General features: G+C 39.3%; 1 protein-coding gene across 7 annotated transcripts in view; it reads left to right on the top strand.

The window, feature by feature from the left end:
* Positions 1-357: 357 nt before the first annotated feature.
* ccser1 (coiled-coil serine-rich protein 1) overlaps positions 358-14274 on the top strand; it is a 123208-nt gene continuing 109291 nt past the window's right edge. For 4 of the 7 annotated variants that reach the window (XM_030144371.1, XM_030144373.1, XM_030144374.1 and 1 more), the window contains exons 1-4: positions 360-589; positions 7659-8673; positions 9660-10083; positions 11004-11188. In XM_030144371.1, the coding sequence (XP_030000231.1) occupies positions 7684-8673; positions 9660-10083; positions 11004-11188 (1599 nt within the window). In that variant the 5' untranslated portion in view covers positions 360-589; positions 7659-7683. Of the gene's footprint in view, positions 600-7658; positions 8674-9659; positions 10084-11003; positions 11189-14274 lie in introns of all 7 variants that reach the window. The other 3 variants (XM_030144368.1, XM_030144369.1, XM_030144370.1) reach the window with 3 other exon arrangements.

Below are 14274 nucleotides of genomic sequence, written 5' to 3'. Positions count from 1 at the left end.
TATGAATGTATTTATCAATTTTTTAAAAAACTTTTTTCCTTGTTTTTGATTTTTTTTAATATTCAAAATAAAAAATAACATAAAAATACATTAAAATTATATTTAATCATTCATTGTCATTATTTATTTTGTATTCAGTACATGATGACTTAATACATATATTTTTCCCAAAAAATTTCAAGTACCCCCTGGGCTTCTTCCAGGAGCCCCTGGGAGCACTCGTACCCCACTCTGGGACCCCCAGATCTGGAAGACTGGGTTTGTCCGCCCCTGCCTCCAACCGCCCACCTGCTGAAGGATGCTAATCCACGGAGGAGGAGGAGGAGGAGGTACGTCACGCCGTTCACGCTGCGGCCTGTCGTCGGTCGCAACGCGGAAGAGACGAAGGAGGAAAAGAGGCTCCACGTCACGGAGGTGTAACATTGGCGTCAGTGCAACACAAGGTGCTACTCAGCCCGTGTGAGACACCGCTGTCCTGTCCACAACCTCTCATTTCCTTCAGTTCGAACAGTTCGTATGAGCGCGAGGCTGACATTTGTGGACTGTGTGCGCGCGGAGCGGCCTCGGTAAACACACCGGAATCCTGAAGGTAACGTACGTTCACGGACGTCAGGGGCTGCGTTTGTCCGCTGTGTGGCTGCTAGCAACCCGGTGAAACACCTCCGGACGTGTTCCTGCTGTTTCAGCCGGAGCACCGGTGACCTCTGTGGCTCAAAGGCAGAGATTGGAAACGGTTTGTGGGCACAGTTTTGCGGCGGCGGCGGTTATGGCTGCTGTTTACGGTACACACCGGGCTGACGCTGCTAGCTTAGGCTGGATTTAAGGTCGGCAGGCTCGACGGGGGTTGTTGACGTTTCGGTTTGACAGTTGTTGGTGCCCCACAGGGCTGCGTGCAGGTTACATGCCTTTATATCTGATTCAGGAGGACGTGGTTTAATATTATGACAGTCCTGGCCTATATAATAACACTGTAAAGCACACAAGTGTGATGGTGATGCTCTAACACACATCGCATGTTGACATTAACCTGCAGGATTTACACTGTCCACAACAGCCTTAACATATGCAGATTTTTGATGCATTATAAAACCTACAGGTGCCAGTATCAGTTTATGACTTTATTATAGTATAATTGCCATGCTGCTGTACTATTACATCTTCAGTATAATGCATTTCTGCAGGCTTGTGCATACTGTAGTACTATAACCCATCTGCTTGTTTTTATGTAGCTGATCCTGTCATTGTGGATCAATAAATCAATAGGCTAAGTGTTTTAGTAAGGGTTGAGCAATATGATAAAAAAAAAAAAAAAAAAGTGCTGTCATGATAAATTTGATCACATAGGTAATTATTGTAATTTTCCTTTATATACTTCAAATTTACAGGCTGATTTTTGGGTGAAAGTTAAAGAAATCTCTTGGTTAATTTATGGTTTTAACCTTTTAAGACCCCAGTTACTAATAAAAATAGTCATTTAGCACAAACAGTAATAAGAATTAATACAAATGTAGTGGTTTCAGACCTCAAGTAATACAAGAAAGGTTGGTATTTTAACCACAATAATGATGTTTTACAGCCTATTAGACCTAGAACTATTTTTGAGGCAACTTCCCAATGAATTATTGTTCATATTTAAGCTTTCTGAGGTGGTTCATAACCATGTATCATAATATTATCTTGCATTTTGCATTTTTCAGTGAAAAGGAGTATTTTGTCATATTTACTTCCTGATCATGTAGATATTCATGTGTTAAAAGTAAATGTAAAGATTATTATATTAAAACAGAAAAGGGAAGCAAAGGTGGCTTTTTCAGCACAATATATCATTAACTCAAAAAATAAGCAGCAACCACTGTCATTTGTCATACTACGATGTATGACAATGGGTTTTGCTGACGAATCAGTTGGACGGAAGATGACAGTGTTCACCACATTCATTACAGAACCTCTGACCATCCAAATGGGTATTATCTGATGGAGCTGATACAGCTCGTTTTGGGTTCAAAAGTTAATAAACAGTTTAGATCAGTGGCCGCCAGTGGCAGTTCAGGTCTTCAAGAGTTGAAATGTTCTTCAGGATATCTGCAGATTAAAAAGTCTGACATTTGATTGTCCTAAATTAAGTCCTTAATTATCCTTAAATATGATAATTAATTCTTAAATCTGGCACTCAAAGGTCTTTAACAGACAATACGTGACATTGCAGTATTTATAAAGAAATTCTTTGTAAAGAATTTGCCACATTCATAGTGGAGCCATTTGTGTAAGAGCTTTAGCAGCTTGAAAGTCATGGAGAAATGTAAATGTAACGTCAACTGAATTGCAACATGCTCAAGGCAAACTATGAGGCCTGTTGAGCCTGTTATTTTTGTAAATGTATGGTATTAAATTAGATCAAAGATGCCTTGAAAAATGTCTAGAAATGTTTACAAAGTCATAAATTTGGCTTCATAATACCTTCAGATACCCTATTCTTTAATGCTTACAAAAAAAGAATATATTTCAGAAATCTATGGGTAGAAAAATGTTTGTTAAACAGCAAAATTTACATTAAGTATAAAAAAAAAACTATTTTAGTTGTATACAAATTAAACCCAGAGGACAAAAGGAAAATGCATATTGTTATAATAAGTGGTTTACTGCCTCAGTTACTACATTATGATGCCATAATTATCTGTGTTGTACTACACTGACCTTTGTTGGCCACCATAGTCTGTCATTTTCTTATTATTTGTTATGCGCTCGGATTAATTAGAGGCTGTCTAAAGTTTGTTACCGCTTAAACAATCCAAAATAAAGAATTAACATTGAGGTCAAAATACTTGGATGCTGTATTTTGATAATATGGAGCCAAATAACTTCTCCACTGAAAACACACATCTCTCCAAAGCAAAAGGGTTTACCTTGGTATACCTTTCTGGGTGTTTTGTAGAGTAGCTGTGTTACATTTTAATGCATTACTGTTGCATTACTGTTAAGATGCTAAACAAACTTAATGTCTTGTATTGTTTTCATGTTCAGTCAAATACAGAAGTAGATTACAGACAGTGCAATAAATGTATAATCTTTTGTTACATTTACAGGAAGATTATGGATTACCTGCAATATGTAGTTTGTGTTGTGAAAAAGATCCAATTGGGAACCTGTTTTATAGGAAACACCCAGTAATTCACACCTTGAACACACCTTTTGTCATTTCATACCGACAGATAATCGTGTATCAGTGTAAAATTGCACAGAGGCAGGAATTTGTACCCATTAACTATTGTTTATTATATAACTGGTGCCGGTTGTGGCTGCAGGGTGTGTTAAGAAAATACAAACCACACACTAGTGCAGGAATAAGAGATTTCATCTTATCTTGAGTATATGACATATGGCCTAATCATTTGGAGCACTGCAGGGGGCTCCGCAGAACTTAATAGAGGTATTGATTTCAAAGCAGTGTGTTACCAGTAAATGGATAGATAGTTCTGCAGTCAGGTATGATGGTGCCACACTGTTATTGCATTGAAGTGACACTGAAATGATACTTAGGGTGAAAAAGATGTCTTTATTCCAGAGCCATCAGCCACTGTAGACAGTAAACATTTTATTTGTCTTTATTTATTTGTCTGCACTATGAAGACAATGACACTGTCTTTGTGGGTAGCTTGTTGTCTAAAAAAAAAACAACTATTAAGAATGAGAGCTCTTTTAATGTTATTGACTATGAGAGCATCTGTATATCCCAAAGCACTGACACCGGCATTTTACATCCACCCGATAATACTAGGAAGTTTGGCAAGCATTTCATCTCTCGTCTCAACTGTGAACGTGGACGCTGTCTTGCAGATAAAAAGAAATATTCTTAAAATGAAGCACTTGGACAGCTGCAGGTACCTGGAAAGATGAGTTCTCTGTGGACTGCCCTGAGCTCTTTTTTAGACTTCAAATGGAAGACAGGCAAGGTTGTTGTAAAAGTCAAATTGTGTTTGCGCTGCATTATGTTATTCAACAAAACAGAGCTGTCATTTACTGCAATACTGAGCAAAGGGAAGAGGAACTTAGACAAGGTAGATTTTGCTTCTCTAACACAGGTAATCTCACTTCCTGTTTATTGTCTGCATAATGGGGAACTGACCACCTGCTTCGGTCTGGTACTGACTCAGTTTTGGGTAAACAATACCCTGAGCAGATACTGTATTTTACCACTCTGTGCAGCTGAGAAGTGTTTCCAAATGAAGTTGTATGACAAATAATTGTTGTCCAGGTTGAGTCATTTGAGGGCATAGCTTACTATATTTTTATTCATCTCTAGAGGTGATTGTGTCAGAGTTTTCCTTCTGCCGCTCAGTGGTCACGTAAATAACAGAGATGTTCTCAATCTGTTGTAATCTCTGTCTGATTAGTTGGAGGATATTTACTTGTCTTAATGCAGCCTGGTACTGTGCCATGACCTGGTCAGATTATGGTGTGATACTGTTCCCACCATAGCAGTACGGAACCTCTTCAAGTTTGCTTTGAGTTTCAAGGAGTTTGATGAAACTGTTTCTAACCTGCAGTGTCTGGATGTGACTTGCACAAACACCTTGAAGTGATCCCAGGCAGAGCAATGTTGAACAGCACTTTGTAATTTGTGCCTTGTTCATGGTTTAGTAATATAGTAAAATTTAATAGTACGATTCAATCTCTTGCACTATGGCACTGATATGAAAATAGGACATCGCTCCGTGTTTAGATCTTTATTAAATTTACTTTCAAGGAGATGGCACACTCATAAGCCACTCCAGTCAAGGGTTTTAATCTAAGCTTATTACAAAACACTTTGGGAGTACACCCAGAGGCAACTTCTTCAGTATTATGAGGACTGCTCAGTCAACATCAGTCTAATTATTGTGGTGAGCAGTGAATACTTGAATATTGATTAAAGAGAATGTGTCCTTGTTGTCATCGTCGGTGGAACTTTGGTCAGTGCTTACAATCGGTGAGGCATTAACCCAGCTTGAGGTGTATAAAAAAACTCTCAAAGTTTAGAAGTCAAAGATTTTTCTGTTTTGAATCCAATCGTAAAAGTGAACAAATGGGACACTTGAAGAAATGCGTTATGAGTGATTAATAAGTGACATATGCTGTCTTTTCAGTTTTTATACACAATTTTCTAAACTCAGATCACATCAGATGTTTGAACCATATTACATCCATTTGTTTAGTTTGAGACAATTTTCACAGTCTCCACATATTGTTTATAAAATGCCACGTTAAATACTGTCTAATGATTAGCAGTATATTTTTAGGCAATGGCTACTGTCACAGTACTGTGGCACAAAATATCGGTTTGTTGTTGCCACAGACCAATCAGATGTTAGCATATGTACTAGAGCCAACCATGGATACTGTTACGTGAACACGTTAGCCACTTATTGCCACAGTACTGTGGTGATATATGGCATATACTTAAGTATATTCTTTGGTGCATTTTGCTACCACAGTACTGTGGCAATTGATGGAAGAAATGACAAATTAGTGATAGTTACCTCCGCCAAGGAGGTTATGTTTTTGCCAGGGTTTGTTTGTCTGTCTGTTTGTTTGTCTGTCCGTTAGTGTGCAACATAACTCAAAAAGTTATGGACAGATTTGGATGAAATTTTCAGGGTTTGTTGGAAATGGGATAAGGAAGAAATGATTAAATTTTGGTGGTATTTGGGGGCAGGGGGGCCCACTGATCAGCCTTGGCGGAGGTCTGCGCTCTCCGAGTGCTTCTAGTTTATAGTATAGAATAGGAATTATTGTTATAAATACTCTATATATTGTTTTATGGTGTTCTTTGCTCTGTGCAGTCAGTGAGATTGAGGCTGGAAAAGGTGGGTGGAGCTACCTGTTAGATGTGGCAGGCTGGCAGCGTGCCGTGTTACTTCTCAGTTCTGTGTCAGTTTTGTGTCAGTTCAGTGTATTGAGTGCTGTCCTCCGAATTCTGCACTCTGAATGCTGTCCCAGTGGTTGATTTATATCATTGTTGGATTTACCTACCGGCACTGTGCACCCCTGTTTGAATAGCCGCATTAATAAAAAACGCTTCTTTTAACTGGGACTCGAACACAAGTCTTCTGCATAGCAGTATGAGGTTAAGCATTACCTATTGAGCTAAAGCTCCGCTGTCTGTAGGTCTGACCTGTTTGGGATCTGATTGCCTTGGTACTTGTTGGGATGAAATGTTTTGGGATGTGACAAGTTAAGTTACCAGTCTACACATGATATGACGAGGGTGCTGATTGGCTCTGTGGTAATAAACAATTCGATATTTTGTGCCACAGTACTGTGTCAATAGCCACTTTGATATTTTTACTGCAAACAACATCTTTCCCACTTAGGTTTTACAAAAATTAATACAGTGTACTATGTTGAAAAAACCCAATAAATCCCAGCTTTCCGCCAGCACTTAAACTGAGCCTGCAACTGTGGATCTGAGAGTGTGAAAATAGTCTCTAGTTTTGTTTACATGAGCATTACAAATGTCAGGGTATGACGCCACCATTTGTAGAAGCATCTGCAGGATGTGGCAGTAATTTGTTTTGACTCATTCAGCATGGAAGACGTTTCCTTTCTCACTAAAGCACCAAGTGCATGTAAATCGAAGGTCTTCAGGTTGGTTCTGGTAAATTGTGTGAATTCATGTATGGGTTTCAGTATCTCCAGCAGATGTTTGTGAATGTGTTATTTGAGACGTGAACTGAACAAAATGGAGAAAATATTACATGTTTAATGTTGTGCAGGGTTTTCCCACAGATTTTTCACAGCTAACTCAAATAAGAGGCAGAAAAACATGCTGAGAGTTCTCTAACACATTTTGTTCTTATTTACTACATCATACTTAAGACCCTTTCTCCAGCTTTGATTAATGTTGTTTAGCCTGCATGCTATGTTTTAATTATTATTGTTGTCAAACATACAAATGTGAATGATTACCTCAGGACATTGTATTACCACATCAATAGACATATTCATTTCACTTTTTCTTTGCTGAATGTAATGTAAAAATCTTCAACTTGCCTACTTTTTGTTTGAATTATGCAATGATAAAAATCAAATACCATATAAAAATGTCCAGTTTTTAAGTAAGTAAGTAAGTAAATTTTATTTATAGAGCACTTTTCACAGACAGAGTCACAAAGTGCTTTATCAATTAAAATCAAATTAAGTTTACAGAGACCCAACAGAATCCTTCAGGAGCAAACACTTGTGATTGGTGACAGTGGCGAGGAAAACCTTCCCTTTAACGGGCAGAAACCTCGAGCAGACCCAGACTCCTGAAGGATGGCTGTCTGCCTTGACCAGTTGGGGTTAAAGAGAGAGAGAGAGAGTAAAGGAGGAGAAAAGAGAGAGCGATAGAGACATAGAGAGACTTGGGGGGGACAACACATGGAGTACGTTATGATGAATACATAGAGTGTAATCAGTTTGTGGTGGCCCTGGGTCAGGTGGGAGACTAAAAAGCCTTTTTGAACAGGAGGGTTTTGAGGTGTTTCTTAAAGCTCTACAGAGTCCATGGACCGTAGGTCCAATAATTAGTCAAATAATGTCAAACCTGACATCTAAGCAATAACAAAATACTATAAACTGAATCTCCAAGTTCTTCTTTAGATACATGTCAAATTTAAGTGTTTCTGGTCATTTCCCAGAGTGCCCCACTGCCTCAACATCTAGATGGGTGAATCCGGATCACGTCGCTCCACACTTGTATCCCGCTTGCCAATCTTCCGCCGCAGCAGCAGTAAGAGGCAGGAATCCCTTCCATCCTCCCCGTCTTCAGGTGGTGTTGGAAATGGCGTCCACACCTCTTCACCCTCCAGTACTAACTCCAGCTCAGGCAGCACTGGGAAACGCCGGAGCCTTTTCCGCACTCCGTCACTCAGTTTCACCCACAAACGGAACAGTGATCCTCGAGTCCAGCCCATCAACTTGAACCTTACCCCTCCATTGACACAGGGCACAGATGCCAATGGAAACAACCAGCAGACGATTACAACGTCATTGTCCACAGGGTTTAGTGATGGCAGTGGACGCTCCAAGACTCGACACTCGTTTGGTTTCGGCAGCCACAGGCAAAAGAAAATCACCCGGTCTCACACTGAGGATTTTGAAAAGGCGTCCTCTTCCTCGTCCACAGCCAATCGGAACGTCTTCATCAACTGCATCAGCGGCTCTGGAGCTAACGAAGGTGACGACTCCGGGTTCCTTGACGACTACAGTGGTAGCAGTAATAACAACAAACGGTCCACACGCCAGAAGAAGCTGCTGCCGAAGTCATTCTCAGCTCACCACCGCTTCTCCAGGACCTCTGATCATCACAGACCCCCAGAAGTCAATCTGGAACCTCCGAGCTCCACCACCGTCACTCCAGGGGCCGGTGGGCTCACACCGGGGTCATGGCCTGGGGACCTGCTAGGCGCCGGGGGTGAGAGCTCACTCCAGTCCCCCATGATATCAGAGGACCGAACCACAGCCATCACTCCTTCAGAATTCATCCCCATCACAGAGGATTCTGTGTCTGAGGTGGACGCTCTGCCCGCTCCTAGTCCTGGACCCGGGTTAGCCCCAATATCTGCCTCTGTCCCTGGTCCAGATGCTGACACAGATGGTCAGGACCTTCCAGCTGCTGCAGAGAACTTCAGTGGGGCTGTTTCTACCTCCCAGGTAATCGGCTCACTCAGTTGTCTTTCTTTGTCTTTTTGTCCCCTAATGCTACTGTTACATGTTTAACAGGTCCTGGTAATTACCTTGTAATCACTTTAAGAAGCATGTATTAGAGTTAGGTGATATGAACAATAAACAATCTTGATATAGTGTAGTTAATATGAAATGTAACTGTTTGTATTTTGTGCATACAACATTGACTTTAGTTCCTTGCACACACAGTTATTGTGCTAACAGACTCTAAAGAATCAAAACAAACTAACTTAGCCTTAACCTAACATTAATTGTACAATGAACCCATCATGCAGCGATGGCTGTAAAATACCAGTTTTAGCTACATTTAGAAGTAAACAGTGAGAAAAGTGATAAGACATTTGTCATAGTTATTTACTACATCCCACATAAAAAAGTTGTAAATTTAACATATTGCCCAACCATTTAGTCTATGAAACAAAGCTCTCTGTTTGGAAATACTTAGAGAGGAAGTAATGTAATAATGTTTGTCATAAGTGAATTACTGTGCAGGCCTGGGTGAATTTAGATGTTCATAACCAGAACATTACGAATGGCAGGATAGGGCAGCAAATTTAATTGAAGTACATGGAGCAAAAAAATCTGAAACATAGTAATGTCGACAAACTCACCATCACATTTAACACTGTTGCACTCACAATTTATTTTGTGCTGACACATTAAAAAACAAAAAAGTTTCCTGGTAAAACAGAGAACTTAAAAAGGGAACCATTTATGCGTTACAGCATTAAAAACAAAGCTGTGTAATAATAGCAATAATAATATTAAGAAGAAGAAGAAGACAACCTAAAGACACATACAATATATGCAGCCTAATTTGTTCTTTGTAGACTGTTTAGTTTTCTGCCTCATTGGAATTCACACTTCTCCTTATATTTGACTGTAACATTTTAAAATGCCAATGAATCATCTTCCATTTTTACACCTAGTGAATATAAGTGTCTTCTCTGCAGGTTTTCTTCACACCAACCCAGTCCAATGTTGAAAAACCTTTGCTCCCTGACACCAGCACAGCCAACAACACAGACTATGAGACTGCCGTGTCCCTCTCTGAAGCCGAGACCACCGTCCCCTGCCTCCCTTTACAGGAACAATCACTGGATGAGAGGAAGGAGAGGGAGGAGGAGAGAAAAGAAGCACGGGAAGAAGTGTCAGCAGAGGAGAGGAAGGAGTTGGTAAAGGGTAGGAAGGTGGGTTACCACACAGAGACCACAAGCGAGAGCGAGGCGTGTGTTGTACGCAGTGAGGGCTGCCACTCCAACCCAGAACAATCGGAAAGACGGCCGAGAAACACTCGCTCTTTTCAAGAGGGAGGAAGAGGAAGCTTCTGCGGCTGCCATGAACCCAGGTCGTCTCACTTGAGAAAACCACATGCAGGTATGAAACTTCTAAAGGAGGTCAATGACAGACTTACTGTACATGCACAGCTGCAGACACACACTCACACATACAAAGACACACATTTACACAAATGTAAGTGAACAGTGGGACTCACTCTGCCTGCATATACACAGGGAGAGGCAGAGAGTTTGAAATATAAATGTAAGATCTTCAGATGGCTTTGGTAAAACAACTCAAAAGAGAAGGTATTTCAGAATTATATAACATTTGCTACAAAAAATGTATTACACACTAATAGCTGTATTTCCAGACAGTCCATATGGAAAAAAGTCTTTGGTTTAATTAATCTGTGTCAGTGGTGGGTTGACAGCAGTAAAATAGTGTGTCATTCTGTAAATGAATGCTTCAACCAAAAATAATTTGTTAGTATGCACACAAAGCAAATGCTGGCAGATGATCCAACAATCATGCCAATGACAAAAGCTTAACAATACAGTAATAGTTCATCACTGTATTCATCACTGACAGATACATTAAAACAATTTGCCATGACAAGTGTCTTTTATATTTATTAAGTAGTCAATGAAATGTTAATTAACCAGCATACATCACTCTGTGTGAAACCCAGAATGTGTCAACACTTTTTACTGTTCCTCAAAGAACAGAGAATTTAGAAAAAAAAACAGTTTAGATGAGCCAGTCAGAAGAGATAACAGGGTTTTCCTGTTACATCCCTTAGCATCAACATTCTAGTGTTTTATTTCATACTCATACCCTTTTTTAGACAGGGTCATTTGCTATCAGTATTATCAGTACAATCTCAAATTCCTAATATCTATTAGCCATTATTTGCAATTATAATGGGGATCATTTACAGTAGTCCTCACAATTACAGTTGTTACCCTTTAATTGATTTCCATTAACTGTCTGTGTTTCCCTTGTCTTTTTCTCATTAGCCTCTATGTGTAGCAGTGTCAGCCCCTATCATGAGGTGATGCGGATGGAAAGACGTCTGCGTTCCTCATCTGAGGGGGCTGGTGGCCCTCGTATCCATGGTAACCACAGGGATGCACCAGGCATGGAGGGATGCGGTCTGCTCAAACACAGGAACAATTCCTCATCATCCAAACTTGGAAGTCTGGTAGGTGTGGAGCAGTGTGTGGTATCCAACCTTGAATAAGAAAATATGAATTAAATAAAGGAAGCAGTGATGTTAAAATTAACTTTAACTTGTGCTTTATTGTAGACTGTATGAACAAAATATATTTCATGTTTTGTTATGCCAGCTTAATTTCACTTGTAAATATACATCCAGACATTTGGGCCTGTGACATTTGGGACAAATTCTGGACTGGGGCAAGTTAGAGCCACATTATCATTTGAAGCAGATTAAAAAGACAGAAGAAAAGTGGCTTCCAGAAATGGTGGAGTCCTGCAGTCTGTTTTGGAAGACTTGGACAAAAAAGGACTGTCCAAACTGTTCAGAAGTTGGGTCTGTCATTGGCTGGGGTTGTGTCAATATGACAACTTTTCCAGTCGTCCTTTGCGTGTTTCAACAAGACAATGCAAAACCACCTTGTACACACCTTACAAAGTCCTGGCTGAGGAAGATGAGGGTGTGGATGTTAGCATGGCCTGCCTGCAGTCCTGTCCACAGTAAGGCAAGGCAAGGCAAATTTATGTATATAGTACCAGTCATACACAAGGCAGTTCAAAGTGCTTTACAAAGGCATAAAATGACATTAAAATCGTAGAGAAAAAAACATTAAACAAAAAGAAAAGAAAAAAATAAAGAAGGAAATTAAAACAGGAAACAAACAGGAAACAGGAAATTAAACAGGAAATTAAAACAGTTCAAACAAAAGCTGAAAACAGTCTTGACTAAAATTAAGAATTTAATGTTAAATCAATCAAGACAGTTAAAATTTGTGAGTTGCAGTGCCAGTATTGGAATAGAATTAGAGAAGAGAATTTTGGTGCATCTTGAAATGCAAAATATTCACAATGAAGACTGTTTAACAAATTAAGACTTGTTTGCAGGAAGAATGGGGCAGAATTCTTCCCGAATGTCAGGAATGAATGTATATTTACAAAAGAAATTAAACTGACTAATAGTTTACTATACTATCTCCAGTGAAATTCAAGGCAAAGTGAATTTTAGTATCCCTTTCTTATAGTGGTAGTTACTGCCCAGGCTTTAGAGTTCATCCACTGTCTGTTTTTCTTCTGCCTTACACTTGACAAGGCTTTTCAGCTCAGAAGTTTTTGTTTGTTTTTTTTTTTTCTTGCTAAAGCAGTCTTAATTTTTACAACGTTAGAATTCAGTGACTATAAGAATGAAACAATTTGCCCAGCATTTACTAGGATTTATAGTTTAGCTTAAAAGATTGTATTTATTCACATGTATACCTTTTTTACATTTGTAAAATCTCAGTTTCCTAAATTCTGTTGGATAATAATTAAAATGTAGACAGGGCTGAGTGTGAAATGCCATGCATATGAGAGGGATTTGCAATATGCATGTACACATACACATGTACTACAAGTGGAAAATGTGGTAGCTGACATTTAAAGCTCTTTAAGTGCCAGTGTTAGATGGATAAAGTAATGTGAAAAACTTCTTCAATCATTTTAGGATTTAAGTATTATACCCTGCTTTGTTAGCTTAGGCTGTCAAACAAACATGGCAGCAATCTGTGTTAATGCATGCTTAGCTATATCCGCATTTGTTCTTTGTTGAAGGCTCGAGCTCCCATTTTTGTATGAGCTTTGGATTTCAAACATACAAGGAAGTTCTGTGGGGAGAAAAGGTAGACTCAGTCAATCCCTTTTATTTAAACAGGGACTATAGGTTACTTCTCACAGCTTTAACCGGAATGGGATATATCTCAGCATGGTTCTGTGTACATCAGAGACTGCACCTACTCCTTCTTGACATATAGTCCATAAGTACATCTCAAAGTAATCTTTCACTTTCCTTCTTTGGGGCTGTGAAGAGTCCTTCAGGGGCCTGAGCCATGGAGGAAATGCAGGAGGCTGTGAGAGTGTATGTTAAATTATGCACAGCACCACTTCTCCTCTTTCTTTGAGTTTAATAGAAGTTTGTTGGTTAGCAGAAGGCACTTGAAGCTAATGAAACATTCTGCGTTGATATATGGGAGCATTTGCAGTGTGCTTGAGTGTGTTTACAATATGAACAGTCCCACAGTATGCAAATATCCTGCTCACTAAATAAAAAGATCAAGGCAAGAGAGGTTGTAGGGGGAAGAGGTAGAATGGTCTATAATGGCTCATTATTTATGCAGACACAATGTGGATGCACAGTAAGGTTCATCTAGAACCACACTAAACAATATGCAAGTGAAGATGTGATGAGGTGGAGATGATATAGGGACATCAAGGATGCAAGTTGATGATAGTGCAACAAATATGAGTTTATTGTTGATTTCACAAAGGTAATAATTAAGGTATCATGGAGGAGCAAAGGTGTCTTCTGCCTTACTTGATTTGTTTGGTGATCTCATTCTGGTTGTTCTTTTGATAGCCCTTTGGTAAGTTGCGTTATATTTATTTCACAGCTCTGATACTAAAGTGACAGACAGATGGTGATTACTTCAATTTCAGCTGACAAAATTACGTGAGATATTTTTAAGAAACTCTCTCTCATCTCAAAGACAAGTTTAATGAGTCTGATCAAGCTGACCGACAAGCACAGCAGAACAGTTTGACTGCAGTCCTTATTGTTGATTTCCGTAGTTATGTTTATCAACAGTTGTTTGACAGCTTGCTCACCAAACAGTGCTTTAGCTCAGAGTGGTTTTTATCTTTTTCATCTAATGGAGCAGATATCATAAGTAGCACTTATTTCAGTCATAGAACAGATAAGCATCCGTTTCCTCTTCCAGACAAAATTTGTGATAATCACCACCCAGCAGTTAGATTTTAAAGTGAAAAACAATGAATATGTTGGCAGATATGAGGACTGAAGGTTAATTTTCCACAAAGCTGTCTTTTTGAAATATTCTCAATTACTCTACATGGCATCAATTGCAGTCACATCCAAACATTTTTTTAATGCTAATAGGTGGTCAACAGAACTTTCAGAGCACTGAACGTGATAGTTGATGGTAAAAATGTGATGAAACATTAAAAAAAAAAAAAAACACCACAAAATACCGACCAGATTCTGTAGGATGCAGGAACTTTTTTGTTTGTTTATCACCATAC

This window comes from Sphaeramia orbicularis, chromosome 9 (assembly GCF_902148855.1).
Source record: "Sphaeramia orbicularis chromosome 9, fSphaOr1.1, whole genome shotgun sequence".
Taxonomy (NCBI): Eukaryota; Metazoa; Chordata; class Actinopteri; order Kurtiformes; family Apogonidae; genus Sphaeramia; species Sphaeramia orbicularis.
Note: the sequence above shows the minus strand (reverse complement) of the source record. Positions and strands in the feature narration are given on the sequence as shown.